Genomic DNA, 15,185 nt, shown 5'->3' with positions numbered 1-15,185 from the left:
ACAACAACAGAAGCGGACAAAGAAGACGCAGCAAATAGAAACAGAGAACAGACAACTAGGGTGGGGGGAGAAGGGAAGAGAAATAAATAAATAAATAAATCTTTAGAAAAAAGTTCTTCCATTGCTAGAATAACAATAAGTCTATTCTAGTCCATCGTTCATTCCCCAATCCTGAGACTTCTGGGATGGTGATGCCCACTCTGCTTCTAATTGAGAGGGGGCTTAGAAACCATAGGGCAGATGGATGTGACTATCTCATTTGCAGTTGCAGACTCTCTCTGTTCCTTGGGATGGGCATTGTCCATCCTCATCTTGTTAGTGAACCCAATGAACTGGAGAGTAGATATTTCATCTCTATTGAGATTTAGGGCCCAAGTGGCACATGGATAACCCAAAGATTTAATTCTCTTGGACATAAACCTACCAAGTCTAGTACTAGGTTCAAATAAAAGGGGCAGAAGAAACATGTGTAGGGAGTCCAACTCTGTCACATTGGGGAGCATTAACCTAGTATTATAAATTGCCTAAGAGTTATCTCTTGAGAACCTCCTTGTTACTCAAATGTGACCTCTCTCTAAGTCAAACTCGGCATATATGCAATTATCCTCCCCCAGCATGGGACACAACTCCTGGAGATGAGCCTCCCTGGCACCAAGGGATTATTACCAAGTGCCAACTAGCAATGCACCTGGAAAAAGACCTTGACCAAATGGGGAAAAGAGTAAATACAAGTGAGTTTTTATGGCTAAGAGATTTCAAAGTGAGTCAGGAGATCATTCCAGAGGTTACGCTTAGGCACATCTCAGCAGGATCTCATTGACTGCTATAGTAAATATTGCCCCAAATAGCATGGCTCCTGAGGGCTCTAAAGACATCTCTCTTCCTTTTAAAAAGGACCTGCAGGCACACACTCAGGCCTAACTCAGAGAAGATCTAGCAGGGATATAATGACAGCCAAGTTTTCCATGTGTTTATCTATATAGCTCCCTTCTAATCACAGCAAGGAATTCTGATTTTCCATTCGGGGTGGTAATATGAAATTTATTTTTCAAATAAATTTATATAATTAGGAGGAGATCCATAAAGGGAAAAGACAAGGAGGTGATAGAACAGACAGGCTCATGGTTGGACTCCCAAGGGAATAAGAGTGTGTGAATAAGAGTATGTGAGAAAGCAACTCTTTTGTTGCAAGAAGGGCAGGAAGTGTTAGGAGGAGTGCTTGGCTTACTTGGCTAGAGAGGCCCCATTGGGGACAAGTTGGGAGCCCACACACCTCCACTAGCAGGTGGAACTAGAACTTGTTTTGCTGCTCCAAGGCAGGGTCACAGTTAGGGTATGTCTGTCTGCTAGTGAGCACAGCTAAGAGCAGGCAAAATTCTGCCAGGCTGGCCAGCCCCTGCCCTGACCTCAACACTCACCCTGAACCTGAGCTGGGTGGCCTCTGAGCCTCCTGAAAATCAAACCCAGGATTTTCCCGCTTGCCCTGCTTACCAGAGCATGTTGCTGATTTTTTGTTTTTTGTTTTTTCTTTTTTGAGGTGGCTGGAGCTGGGGATTGAATGTGAGAACTTTTAAGTGGGAACCTGGTGCCCAACTATGGAACCATATCAGCTCCCCTGAGCTGACTTTTTCATTTGTTTGCTTGTTGTTTGTCTTTGTTTTCAGGAGGCACCAGGAACTGAGCCTGGGACCTTCCATGTGGGAAGCAGGTGCTCAACTACTTGAGCCACATCCACTCCCCACACGTTGCATTTTTGATATGGACGCCTTGGATCTGGTCCTGCTGCTGTCTGTCTCACTGGACAACGCTGAGCAAGTCACTGTCCCAGGCCTCAGTTTCCCCATCTGTAAACAGTGATGAGTGAAATGACCAGAGGACGAGGGACACTGTGGGGCTCAGGGAAGAAAATTTAGGCTCAGAGACAACCAGGTCTGGGCTTAATTTCATGCTCTGCCACTTGCTGAGCAAGCCACTTAACCTCTCGGGTACCTGCATCCTTGTCTAAAATGGAGTAGCAGCATCTCTGGAACTGAGCTGAACGGGCAGCAGTGAATTGAGCTCCCCCAACCCCACCAGTAGGTTCCAAAAGTACGGGGGGCTCTGATTCTTATCACACAGGTTGTTACAATATGGCTTTTCCGGTGTGGATGTGGAAGGTAAGAGATGCACCAGCATCTGTGGGTACAGGGCCCCATCCAAAGGGGAGGGAGGGCCACAGGATTCTGTGTCCAGCTGGCGGCAGGAAGTGGCAGCTGGGGCCGGGTTTCATTTGAACGAGCCCACCTTCACTCGGGTTGAGCTCCCAAGTGAGGTGACAGATGTGGCCATAACGCTGCACGGGACCCTGTGTGGGGGGTGGGGGGCACATGTGGAAGAGGGCTTCTGCGGGGAGAGGGGGAGGAACCCAGGGCAGCCTCTGGAATCGTCTCCAAGGCACATTCAAGTCAGCTTGACATAGGGCTTCTCGAACTTTAACCTGCAAAGCGGAATTGCCAGGGTGTGGGGGCTGGGATGCAGATCTTGCTAAAATGTAGATTCTGGTTCTGCTGGTCTGGGGTAAGACCCTGAATTCTGCATTTCTAAGGTCTGGGTGATGCAGATTCTTTGGTTCCTAGATCCCACTCCAAGCACCAAGGGCAGGTAGCCCAAACCTCTCCAAGGGCCCTGCTTTGGAGAAGTCAGGGCAAGAGGGTCCCAGTCCCAGCCATGCCCACCCCCAAGACCCCTGAAAACAGGGACTAAGTGATACAGGCAGGGTGGGATGGGGCCCAGGCAAGCAGGAAGGTGGGGCAGGCGGGGTGGGGCTGCAGTGGGCCACCAGGAAAGCTCCTGGAGGAGGGGGCTTGAGGAATTCAACGGCTTGCTCCAGAAATCTCAGAAAGGAGTGGGGCTCTTACGTGGGCAGCAAATGGGAGGAGCTAGGAGATGGCCATCATGGGTCACCCCAGGCCAGGGGAAGGGACACCATGTGCACGGCTGGAAGGAACACAGGCCAAGGCCATCCAAGGGGCTGGGCAGAGAGCTTTGAGTGGCATCTGGAAGAGGTGGGGTAGGCCCTAAAGCTGCCCTGGGTGGCCAGTCCTTTTCCAAGAAGCCAGAATAAGTTTATGACCTGGGCATTATGTGGGGAGCCAGCCCTTCTTCAGGGGGTGCTAACAGGTAACTCTCCAGGTGATTTTGTAGTCCCTTCCACCCAGATAGGTACTTTCTCCCTCCCTCCCCCCCACATACTAAACACAAACACACACACCATTATATATATGATTTTGAGACACGCATCTTTTTTGTGTGTTTTTTTCTCACATTTTGGTACCTCTGAACTCAGTGGCATCTTACAGTCCCCGCCGGCCTGGATGGATGGTGACTGCTTTCAGAGGGAATTGGCGTTTGTGGTGCCCAGCATCTGGGAGGCCTCCATTCAGGATCGCTTTAACACGACCTCTCTGCTTGAGGAGTTTGGAGCACACTGTATGTGTACAGACCCCAAGCCTGGGAGAGTACCAGCTTTGCAGAGCAAATACTCAGAGGAGATTTACCAGGCCTCTGCACAGTGTGTGGTGGGTTTATTCCTTGTTGGCCCTACCTTGAGGGGTCTAACAGTTTGGCGAACCAGCTTTTTGGTGGAATCTTCTGTTAAACTCCCCATCTTGGGCATTTGTTTTTATTTTCCCAGTGACTATTTTTGTTTGGTGCATCTTACAATTGATAGCATTTTAGATTTAACAAAATAGCTTGTTAAGTCAGTATGATCTGCTTCACCGGTACAAACAGAATCACAGCTTTTATTCTTCCATTGAACGCTTTAATTTCCCGTACATCCAATGTTTCAAGGAGTCCCAATCTCCCACCTGGGGTGTCCTTGTCCTGGAGTAAACTGAGAGACTTGAGGGCTCTCTCTGTCCGAAGGGTTCTAAACTCCTGTCCTGTTTCTAACCTCCAGGAGAGAGCTGACTAGGCCCTTCCTACACTTGCCACATGGTGCCACCACGGAACGGGTTCTGGTGCAGTTTGGTGAATGTTTGTTCACCGCTAGGGGTGGTCCCCTTGCTGAGCCCAAGATCCCTGCACAGGCCAAAGTGGGGCTCACATGAAGGTCCCAAGTTACAGCCTCTTTAGTTGACCTGATACGCTTGGCCACGTGGTCGGCATCGCAGTGGCTTGAGCCCCAACCAGCCTGTCCCGTCAGCTGCAGGTCGGGTGGTGAATTCAGGTCGCTGGGCCAGACTCCCCTTTGCCCTGCGGCCCTGCGTGTCCTGTCCCGACAGCAGACCTCACTGAAGGGCACCCTGGTCCTTCTGCGAGGTTCTATGAACACCGACCCTCAGAAGGCAAGGTGTCGTGGGTGCACTCTCCTCCCCAGAGGCCCCTCTGGGTACCCTGTTCCATCTCCTGCCAGGACTTTGTCTACATACCCAGGGAGGCCATTCAGGGGACAGTTCTCTTAGAAATGAACAGCTGCCCCTGGACAGTGTGCTATACGACCCTAACTAGAGAAATCACTGACAACCAGCTAAACATGCCTTGTACATAGACTCTTAGGCTATTACTGCTTGCTAGCCCAGGACCCTCCACCCTCCAAAGCATGAAGCAAAACCTCCACCCTGGGGCCCGGGGCAGGCTATCCTTGAGGAGCAATGTGAGAGCTTTGGTTTTGCCGAGTCGGGGGTGCATGCTGAACGGGAAGAGCTCAAGACTCAGGGTAATGGGTGAGGCTATTTGTTGGCAAAATGCAGGTGGCAGGAACAGAGAGGGAGAGTGGGAAAGGGGTGTCCCAGAGGAAGTGGAATTTGTTTTGTCGCTGAGGTGCAATGAAAACCTCTCCCCGCAGCTTCCCCCCAAAACACCAGTCAGATCAAGCGGGCTCTGCGGGGGTTCTGAGCGCTGGGTCTCTGGTCCTGCGGTATTGCACCAGTGCAAGCAGAGGTCCCCAAGGAGGCCCTGGCAGCACCCCGCCCACCACGGATAGGAAAACGGAGGAGCAGAGAAGGGGCTTGTCCACAATCACCCAGCAAGTGAGGGCCCCCAAAGGTTCGTCCTACTAAGAACGAAGCCCTAATGGCCCGCGGGGCAGGGGGCTTCCGCAGCGGGGCCGCCGCGCCCGCCAGGCGCGCTCAGTACAGGTATTCGCGGACCGTGAGCTCCTTCAGGGTGAAGCCCCGGGAGGCGGGCCTCTGCAGGCGGCTCTCCTCCAGTCTCTCCTGCAGCGACACGAAGTCCTTGCCCAGCGCGTAGGCCAGGCGCACCATGGCGTCCAGCAGCGGCGCGTAGTAGCGGTGGCCCTCCCGGGCCTGCAGGCGCTCCAGGGCGCGCTCGCCCGCCGCGAAGGCCTCCAGGGGGCGCTCGAGGTCGCGGTGGCACACCAGCATGGCGCACAGGGCCGGCACCACCGCCAGCGGGCAGTGGCGCGTCAGCTTCTCCTGCAGCGGCACCACGTGCCCCAGGCCGTCCAAGGCCTTGGCGTACTGCCCGGCCCGCAGGCAGCCGAAGGCCTCGCGCAGCTCGGGCCGCGTGAGGAAGTCGATGAACTCGCGCGAGCGGCGCACGCAGCGGATGGCGTAGAGCAGGCTCAGGTACTCCTTGAAGGCCAGCTTGCGCTCGCAGATCATCTCCTCCGTGAAGTTCCCCAGCAGGTGCTTCTTGGGGAAGACGATGTCTTCGATCTCTTCCCTGAAAGTCTTCAGGAGGCTCTTCTGGAGATTCTCGAAGTCTGAGTAGCGCCGTTCCAGCACGGCTTTGCTGTTGTCGAAGCTCCCGGTCTGGATGACGACGATTTGGTACAGCTAGGAGGCAAAGGGAGGGAGCCTTCGACTCCACCCTGACGGGCCCCGGCTGACAGAGGGCGCCCAGGCAGGTAAAGATAATGGTGATCATAGTTTAAAACAGACCCCGAAACTGGGTTATCGTTATCTGCAATTCTGTTTAAAATTGCTGTCAGAATCGGCTCAACTTTTAAAGACAAGTCATGATGAGTCAACCCGAGAATGACAAGCACAGTGGCTGGGAGGTGTCACTGGGGAGAGGGAGCCCACCACCGGAATGCAGGGAGATACACTTATATATAAATGTACACACACTCATTTGTTTTTGAAAGCATTAACAAGACAGAAAGAACAAGAGACAAGGTATGGAGCAGAAGATATGCCCCATAGTAGTGTTTGGTGGGGTTTTCGGTTTCTGGAATGAATGTTTAGTGTTTTTTATAAACAAAACAAAACAAAACAAAAAAACGGTTGAAAGTCCCCCAAAGACCACAGCTGTTCTGTTACAGCCCACCAAGACAAAAGGCATCCCAGGAAAGAACAGAAGAGGAAAAGCTAAAAGACTGGAGCCAGGTTTGGACAGGGGCAGTTTCCCCTATGATGGGTGCTCTTAGGATCATAGACAGCAAAAGGCTTTTTTTTTTTTTCTCCAGAAAATGTGGATGAGACTAGAAAGAAATGGAAGGAGGTAAGGAATTTTAACCCATAAAGGAAGGGAGAGAGGGTTGTGTGCACTCTTCTCCTACCCCATAGCCTCAGTATATAAGGAAAGAGGGGGAGAGGAGGATAAAGATTTTCAGTTGCATTGAATAGAGCTTTTAGATGAAGGGGAGGAGTAAAAGGCAAGTAAGGAAAAGGGTTTAAGAAACAACGACCCACATAGTAGCTGATTCCTGTAACCCAGCCTGCCAGTACGTGCTCACCTGAGGGAGGGCTGGGCAGCGTGGGGTTTGGGGTGGAGGGGAAGTGATGACTTCCCTAGAACCCTCAGAGGTGATGGTGAAATCTGGCAACTGAGGAGTAGAGAACCACCATCCACTCTTTCCACCAACCTGGGTCAGCTCTGTGCTTTGTAAGTGCTGAACACTTGGAAGATGGTTTTAGGGGATATCCTGGCAGGGATGCTCTACTGAAAGAAAATCATTCCTTTTCAATTCTCTTTTAACGGGGCTGAAGAAGACTGATTAAGGATGTGGACTGTGGAACCAGATGGCCTGGATATAATCGCAGCCCCACGGCTGAGCAACTGTGCGGTCCTGGATCCACAATTTCACCTCTCAGTTTTCTCATCTGTGAAATGAGGCTAGTTGTAGTTAGTATCCAATTGGGTGAGGATTGAATGAGTGAACGCACAGAAACTACTTGGACAGCCAGCCAGTGGCAGTGATTATTCTGTTCCTAATTAAGTGAGGGAGAATGGTCGAGTGTGGGCCTAATATAGTTTTGATGTGTTCCCCACACAACCTATAATTCCCTTCTTTTTATTTATTCCTTATCATTTTTTAAAAAGATACATGGATCACACAAAATGTTACATTAAAAAATATAAGTGGTTCTCATATACCCCACTCCCCACTCCTCCCACATCAACAACTTCTTTCATTGGTGTGGTACATTCATTGCATTTGATGAGTTCATTTTGGAGCACTGCTATACAGCGTGGATTATAGCTTATGTTGTAGTTTACACTCTCTCCCAGTCCATTCAGTGGGTTATGGCAGGATATATAATGTCCTGCATCTGTCCCTGCAATATCATTGAGGACAACTCCAAGTCCCGAAAATGCCCCCATATCACATCTCTTTTTCCCTCTCTCTGCCTTCAGCAAAGGAGTATAATTCCTTTCTAACAAAGAGAGCGGCCCATAGGCTCGGCTTTCCACCAGCCCTGGTAACCTGCTAGAATTTAAAAACAGCACTTAGCTTTCCTTGTGTTTAATTTTGTTGCCACCTTTTCTCTATGCCAGGTGATATTCGTTTTCCATGGAAGGGGTTTTTCTTTTAAATAAATAGAGTTAGTGTTTTGGTTTTTTTCCCCCAAAGTGATCCAATTTAAAGAAAAAAATTCAACAATAATGCAAATGGTATGGGGATATAACACGCGCTGTGGAGAAGGAACACAGGTGACTGACACTGAAAAACATGGGGTTAAATTATTTGTTGTTTCTTGAAGGTAGATTTTGTAGTCCCAACTGGCCTATTTCCTTTTTAGGATCGGGGACCATGACTTACAATCTTGAATCCCTAAGGTTCCTAGCCCAGTGCCAAGCACATGGTATGTGCTCAGGAAGTCTTGCTTTTTTGAGCATTTTCTCTAGAAGAACTCTATGAACCCATTTCACCACTGGGAAAGCTGAGCCCCGCACCCCCACCCCATCCCCACAAATTGCCCAGTGCCGGAAAAGAGGGGGCGAAAGGGGCTCCATCACTCCCAGTCTCAGCTCACCACAAACTTGGAGAGGTTTCTCTCCTCGATGCGGGCTGATGCAATCTCAAAGAGCAGTTTGACGTGCTTCCAGCGGCATTTCTCGTTCCGCCAGTACTCCTGCAGCTCCCGCGTGGTCATGCTGGAGTTGGGACTGGGACTGCTGGGGGCATCTGGAAAGACAGCAAGCTTAGGATCTGTACCAGGGCAGTGCCCTTTAGAGGCAAGGGCTTGGGAGATGGCTGGCTCTGCCTGGGGTGGGACATCAGGATCCCTGAAGAGTGGCGACTAACCCCCTAGGCCATCAGCCAGGCCTCTGTGTCCAAACTGGCTGAGTCTACCCCACCACTGACCACCCCGAATAGCCCATCATCGCAAAGTGGTTTCTTGGGTCTGAGGAGCAGTGCGGTTGTGCTGCATTGCCATTTACTGCCCACATATGGGCCACTGTGAAGCCCCAAGCTCCTGGTGGGCAGGGACGGTGGCTGGTTGGGCTCTGGTCCCCCGTAACACTGTCTTGGCGGTTATTGCAGAAACTCCTTGAGCATGCTCCAGGAGTGGAGGAGCCACAAGGATGTTCGTTCCTGGCCGGCCCCTGCCGACCTCTCTTTTCCCACCTACCCTGCTTTTTCTAGCCCGTCTTTTGCACAGGCCACTCTGTCTGCCTTGAATGCAACCCCATTCCCCTGCCTGGAAAACTCTAACACAGGGTTTCTTAAGCCTCTCTTGAGTGCGGAACACCTCTGGGACTTTTGGGACTCTTAGGATCCCTCCCTAGCAAAATGCACAAGTAATTTTGCCATTTTATTTAAAGGGCTGAGGGTACCAGAAGTCCTGCAAGGTCCAGCTATGTGCCACGTCTCTGGCCCCTTGGCATTCGAGTAAGAGCCTTCCATGTTGTTCCTGCAGCTTTCTTTGTGGCATTGCAACTCATTTTTCACTGATCTGTTTCCCCACCAAACTTGTTTTCCCAGTGCCCTCCATAGGATCTGGAACAGAGCAAGTACTCATGGGCACATCTTGAACGGCTCCAGGAGTGAACAAATGACAGAGTAGATTTGTTCCAGGAGATTCCGTCAGTGCCCAGCTATGCACTCTTGGCACTCACTGTTCCAGTACATGTGGCTGGCTTGGACCAGTACCTGCTACCCTCAGCCTGAGGACCTCAGCCATGGGAGCATCCCTTGGCCAATGAAGGATGGGACTTGGTGGGTAGGTAGCCTGGCTGCCTTGCTGCTTGGATGGCACAACCCAGAGATGTGCTATACAGTGTTGCAGTAATCTCTTCATCAACACCTTCACTGGCTTCCTGGCCTTCCCTTCCATGCTTCCCCACTCCTCTGACATGCCCCCTTGGATTATCTTCCAGATAATCAACTTGCACCCAAATCCTTATCTCATTGTTTCCTTTGGGTAACCCAAGTGAAGAGAGCTGCCCAGCTAAGACACAATTGCATGCATCGAAGTGACCCCCAGGTTTACTTCAAATGTCTTCAAACCTCTATCCCCTGACCATGCCCAGAGCCTCTGGCCCACCTAAGTGTCCTTCAGGTTCTGGAGGTGGGAGGTCTGGGCCAGCAGCTGAAGCTTCCTGCTGGGTCCATGCCGTGCACTGGGCTGGGGGACACTCCCTCCAGCAAGGGCTCCCAGGGTGCTCAGAACTTGCCATGATCCAAGGCTGCCAAGAGAGAGAGAAGTGAGTGCCCGTGCATGTTGGGACTCCAGGTGCTTCGTGGGGAGCTTAGGATCTATGTCCTACTCCCTGCTGGCAGGCAGAGGGGTGTGGCAACAGCTCCATGGCAGAGCCCTCCCTGCCGCCCAGCTGCTTGCCCAGCTGTTGGATTCTAAACGTGGATCTGCCCCTTTGCATCCAGCGTGGTGGGGAGAGCTGGCCGAGCACTCGACGACCAAGCAGAGCCTTGTTTTACTGTTAGGATCTTTATATTATCGGGTTGCTCCAAATTTTTTTTTGTTACATATTGTATGATTCCATTTATATAAATTGTAAGTATAAATCAGTTTATAAAGATGAAATTAGATTAGCAGTTATGGAGCGCTGGGGAAGGAATAAGGGGTATGGAGTTTTTTTTTTTTGGAGTAATGAAGTTGTTCTAAAATTTTTTGTGGTGATGAATGCAGAACATTGTGATTATACTAAAAGCCATTGATTATACACTTTGGATAGCTCATATGATATGTGAATATATCTCATTGATTATACACTTCTGATAGCTCATATGATATGTGAATATATCTTAATAAATAAGTAATAACCAGAACCAGCAGCTATGTACAGCAGAGAAAGCATAGATTGAGAGGTGAAGAATTTTCCTGTTTTTCTATTTTTTATTACTATTATTATTGAAATTTAAAAAATGCTCTAATGATTGAAGTGACAAATGCACAACTATGTGATTATACCAAATACCACTGATTGTACACTTTGGATGAACTGTGTGCTTTATTAATATGTATCAATAAAATTGATTGAAAAAAAGAAATATTTCTATTGAACCAAAAAGACAATTCTAGGAAATTACCAGAATATCTCATTAGATGGAAAGAAACTTTTCAGTAACTCTGTGTGTCTTCTTCAAGTCCCTTTTAAGGACTAAAATTTAACTGGATTGTTTAATTATTAAAAACAGAAGTACTACGTCACCTGTTTTTTGCCCCAGACTCTCCAAATGACAACATAAAGACACACCGAAAGGCTGATAATAGAGTTAGCTGGGACAATCAATGCAGCCACAGAACATCTAATACCTTTAAAATGTGGGCACAAGTATGATATCTGGAATTCTTGTCAAAGATCACACGTAGTCCAAGGGTTTTAGGCAAGGTTCTGCTCGTGCTGCTTTGAATTTATGAGGTCAATAAATCCTTTAGCATGAGCAGAAACCTGCTAGATACTGTTTCCACTGCCATTTACTATACAATTTAGACCTGGTTAGAGACTCTAGCAGCACCTGAAGCAGAGCTCCTGGCAGCCACTGTCCTTTACACCAAAGGCTATTTGGTTCCATTCTAGGATTGGCAAATCCTTGAGATATTTCACAATCCTAATGCATATTTCAGGTTATTAAACCAAGCAATATGCTGTCAAGGAACTAACTCCAAGTCAAAGCAAAAAAAGGCCTTATTGTGGAAAATAGAAAAAGCACTACTCAAAAAATTACTAAAAGAAATAAGATTATTCCCTCCCCCAGCCCCCTTTTCCCACTTGGTGGACCCAAGCTTGGTTTAATTTAATTTGTGGTTACCTCAGAATACAGCTAAAGGCTGAAATTATAAATCACAGCCCTACACAGATTATCTGAACACATCTTTAGAGGCATGTTCCAGTAAGTCTAATGTAGCCACAGCCTGCTACAGAGAGTGTCTTCAGGGTGGGGCACATAAATCTTTATCTTTTTTTAAAACATAGTTCCTCTGAATTTTAAGTGAGGTGATTTCAAACAAAGTTAATGGCTTCAGTGATTACTGGGAGAAAGATGTTGGCTTGTCCTAAAAAATGTCCCAAACCTCCATATTATATTAGATGTGTAGGTGAAATCTGTGTTTGGAGCAGGCAGAACATGGTATCATTCTTCTCTCCCTCTTTCTCTTTCTCCATCCATCCATCCATCCATCCATCCATCCATCCATCCATCCATCCATCCACCCACCCATGAACCCAGAGCTTAAAAGTCCAATTCCGCAGCCCAAGCCAGCTCCCTGCTGTTTTTCTCTGATGGGTTAGCTGGGAGCCACCCACTTAAAGAGGAGTGGGAGGGAGATAGTCATGCATGGGTGCATCCTTGGGGTCTTGGGCAGCTTCCTGCCCTTTTCCAGGCCTCAGTTTCCTCCTCTGTGACATGAGGAGAGCAATCCTGTCACTCTAAAAGCTCTTGGGGGACAACCATACATGGGTCCTGTGGACACCTCCCTGCCCTCTCCATGCCCTGCATGGCAAAGATTCTAGACTTTACAAGAGCTGAGTGCTGGTGCTCCCAGCCCCTCTCTCCCAGAGTTCTGTGTGCACGGACAGTCATTCTCCCACTCCTTCCCTCCTGGGGGCCCTGACCACAACCTCTCCTCCCAGGGCGCCGGCCATGCCTGGTCCTGCACTCTGAGCCCATGCTGCCATTCGCGGGAGGCTGGAGAGGACTTTGTCTCGGAGATGAGATTCCAAGAGAGTGGGGCAGAGCCCCCCGACTGCTCTGGGCGTCAGAAGACTCCAGATGGGCCTAGGATGAGCTGGTTGCCCCTGGTTGGGACAGGGATGCCCATCCCTGGACACTCTGAACCACCCCCCCCCACCCCCAAGGAATCCTTGCCAAGGGCGGGGCCTCTCGAGCACAAGTGGGTGTCAGAATCCCTTGGTGGAGGGCAATGGCAGGTGTGGGGAGGGAGTCTGGTTAAAAAGCAGGTTTCCTGCCTCCCGACACCAGAGAGTCTGCAGCTGGGCCCTGGATTCTGCATTTTTTTCACAAGTGCCCCAGGGCTTTGCTGGTACAGGGGTTCCCCATCACCACTTTTTGAGAAACACAGCCTGGTGGCTTATGCCCCAGGTCTAAGAGGGGTGGGAGATGTGTCTGGCATTTCAAAAGGAATGGAAGTGTTGGAAGGAAGATTCCTGCTCCCCCCTCTGCCCCCATGTCTAAGGAGACTCCCCCACCCCCAGGCTGTGACTGCCCTGCCACCAGCCTGCTCCGGCCTGCCCTGCGCCCACCAGGTAACGAGGGAGGGACACTGGCCACAGCTGACAGAGTCCAATGGAGCTGGGGAGTAAACACTGACCTGAGGTGCTGGGCCTTGCGCGTGTCCAGGGGTCTGGAAGGAGCATTACATGGCCCCTCAGCTCACCTTTCCAAGCTCCGGCAAGCAGTGGAGTAGCTGCCGCTTGGTTAAGTTCCCCGTTTGAAAACAGGAAATGGGCTGGCTGACGTGCTGCTGGCCGCTGAGCTTATTGGCTGGTGCGTGATGGTGGCTGGTCCCCGCTGGCAGGCAGCCCTGGGCACCCCTGCCTCCTGTGGCCGCCTGCAGGGGGGGCGGCCAGGCTGTCCTTCGGAGCCCGGGATAACGCCTGGCATTGGGGCAGCAGTCGCTAAAGCCATCAACATTCGTTATCCCACCTCTGAACTGTGTGAGATGGGGGCCATCACCCCCTATTGGCCGACGGGGAAACTGAGGCTAGGAGCACAGAGCTGGTGAGACTGAGAGCCGGTACCTGAAATGGAAGGGCAGTCAGACTCTCAGTTCTGTTTGGGTCTTTGCTCCGGTGAAGCTGGGTCCAACGCTACCTACAGGAAGTACCAGGGAAGCTGATCCCCTGGACAACGACATGATTTGCTGCCATCAGTATCCCTGACCTGTTGTTCAAGGGCAAGAGGCTGGGACAAGCAAAAGTCCCCACGTGTCTCTTCCCAACCACGATTTCGTCCTTCCCCATTGGGGGTGAAGAGAGTTCCGATTCTGGGGGTCTTTTCCTTGCTTTTCTTTATAAATGTATCACCTGTGACTACAGTCCCAAACAGGGGGGGTTATTTTGCTCCCTTTTGAATTTTATATAAATTGGGCCATACATACCGTTTGTATGCTTTGGTGTCTTGCTTCTTTCGTTCAATGTTATGTTTATAAGATTCACCAGCATTATCTGTGTAGCAAAGTTTGTTCATTTTTATTATGTAGCAGTCCATTGTTCGAATATATCACGATTTATACCCCCCGCCCTTTTTTTTCCCTCTTGATGCAAACATGGGTTGTTGCCGGGTTGGGCCGTCATAAGGAAAGCTGCTGGGAATGTCCTTCAGCACGGTCTTCTGAGGTGAAACTGCTGGGTCCTGAGTCTGAATGGCCTTGTCGGTACTAGAGTGTGCCAGGCCGTTTTCCCAGGTGACTGCCCCATCTTACGTTCCCACCAGCGGTGTGTGTACATCTGGGGGTTCCGTTTGCTCCACGTCCTCATCAACGCTTGGTTTTGCTGGCAATTTTAATTTTAGATGCTCTGCTGGGTATGTGGGTTTATCTCACTGGAGTTTTGATTTGCACTTCCCTAGTGACTAATGATGTGGAGTATCTTTTCATGTGTTTATTTGCCACCCTGATTTCCTCTTTTGTGAAGTGTCTAGTCAAGTTCATTGATCATTTTTGATTGGATTGTTTTCTTAATGATTTATAGGTGTCCTTGACATCTTCATTTGGGTTTTTATGCGTCTCAATATCCTATGATTTGGATTTGCACTCTCTCATGGGGTCTTTTTTTCCCCAAAGATTTATTTTTATTTATTTCTCTCCCCTTCTCCCCCATTGTCTGCTCTCTGTGTCCATTTGCTGTGTGTTCTTCTGTGTCTGCTTGCATTATCCAGTGGCACTGGGAAACTGCGTCTCTATTTGTTGTGTCATCTTGCTGCATTAGCCCTCCACCTGTGTGGCGCCACTCCTGGGCAGGCTGCGCTTTTTTCACGTGGTGCAGCTCTCCTTATGGGGCGCACTCCTTGCACATGGGGTACCCCTACTCCGGGTGCCCCTGCGTGGCATGACACTCCTTGCGCGCATCAGCACTGTGTGTGGGCCAGCTCACCACACGGGTCAGGAGGCCCCAGTGATTGAACCATGGACCCTCCATATGGTAGAGAGAGGGTGAGTAGAAGTTGTCACTGTAATGTATTCAGCTTTATGCACCTTTTCCTGTACAGTCAGTGCTGTACCTTGAGGTCATAGGAATTTCCCTTCACCTCTTTCTCTACAACCTCGTAGGAGGTTGCAAAGCTTAAGATGAATCAAGAGGTGAAAAGCATTTAGGACCATGCTGGTGCATAGCGAGCTCTGGACAAGTGCTCGTGATGAGTGTTTTTCTAAAACTTGGAGTGTTATGCCTTTCTCCTCTTGGGCTCTACAATGCACTGAGAGTGGGTTTTTGTATTGCGTGAGATTTATTTTTGTCCGCTGTGTTTACCTCTTGGCCGTATTTGTCAAAACCCTGCCCTCTCCTTAGCTCTGCAGGGCCTTCGATGTCCT

The 15,185-nt window shown here is 49.9% G+C and overlaps 1 protein-coding gene across 1 annotated transcript; it reads right to left on the bottom strand.

The window, feature by feature from the left end:
* Window positions 1-3,261: 3,261 nt before the first annotated feature.
* SNX20 (sorting nexin 20) lies at window positions 3,262-13,077 on the bottom strand. Its single transcript, XM_058280033.1, has 4 exons — window positions 12,966-13,077; window positions 9,720-9,861; window positions 8,205-8,356; window positions 3,262-5,780 (listed from the first exon to the last, which is right to left on the bottom strand). The coding sequence occupies exons 2-4, from the start codon at window positions 9,850-9,852 to the stop codon at window positions 5,112-5,114; spliced, it is 954 nt and encodes a 317-aa protein (XP_058136016.1). The 5' UTR covers window positions 9,853-9,861; window positions 12,966-13,077; the 3' UTR covers window positions 3,262-5,111.
* Window positions 13,078-15,185: the final 2,108 nt, after the last annotated feature.

This window comes from Dasypus novemcinctus, chromosome 18 (assembly GCF_030445035.2).
Source record: "Dasypus novemcinctus isolate mDasNov1 chromosome 18, mDasNov1.1.hap2, whole genome shotgun sequence".
Taxonomy (NCBI): Eukaryota; Metazoa; Chordata; class Mammalia; order Cingulata; family Dasypodidae; genus Dasypus; species Dasypus novemcinctus.
The sequence above is the reverse complement of the archived record's forward strand: the minus strand, read 5'-3'. Positions and strand labels throughout refer to the sequence as shown.

Coding starts and splice junctions, on each gene's coding strand:
- SNX20 (XM_058280033.1), bottom strand. CDS start 9,852: ATGGCAAGTTCTGAGCACCCTGGGAGCCCTTGCTGGAGGGAGTGTCCC. Junction 8,357..9,719: donor AGAACCTGAAGGACACTTAG/GTGGGCCAGAGG, acceptor CTGTCTTTCCAG/ATGCCCCCAGCAGTCCCAGT. Junction 5,781..8,204: donor GAAACCTCTCCAAGTTTGTG/GTGAGCTGAGAC, acceptor TTTGCCTCCTAG/CTGTACCAAATCGTCGTCAT.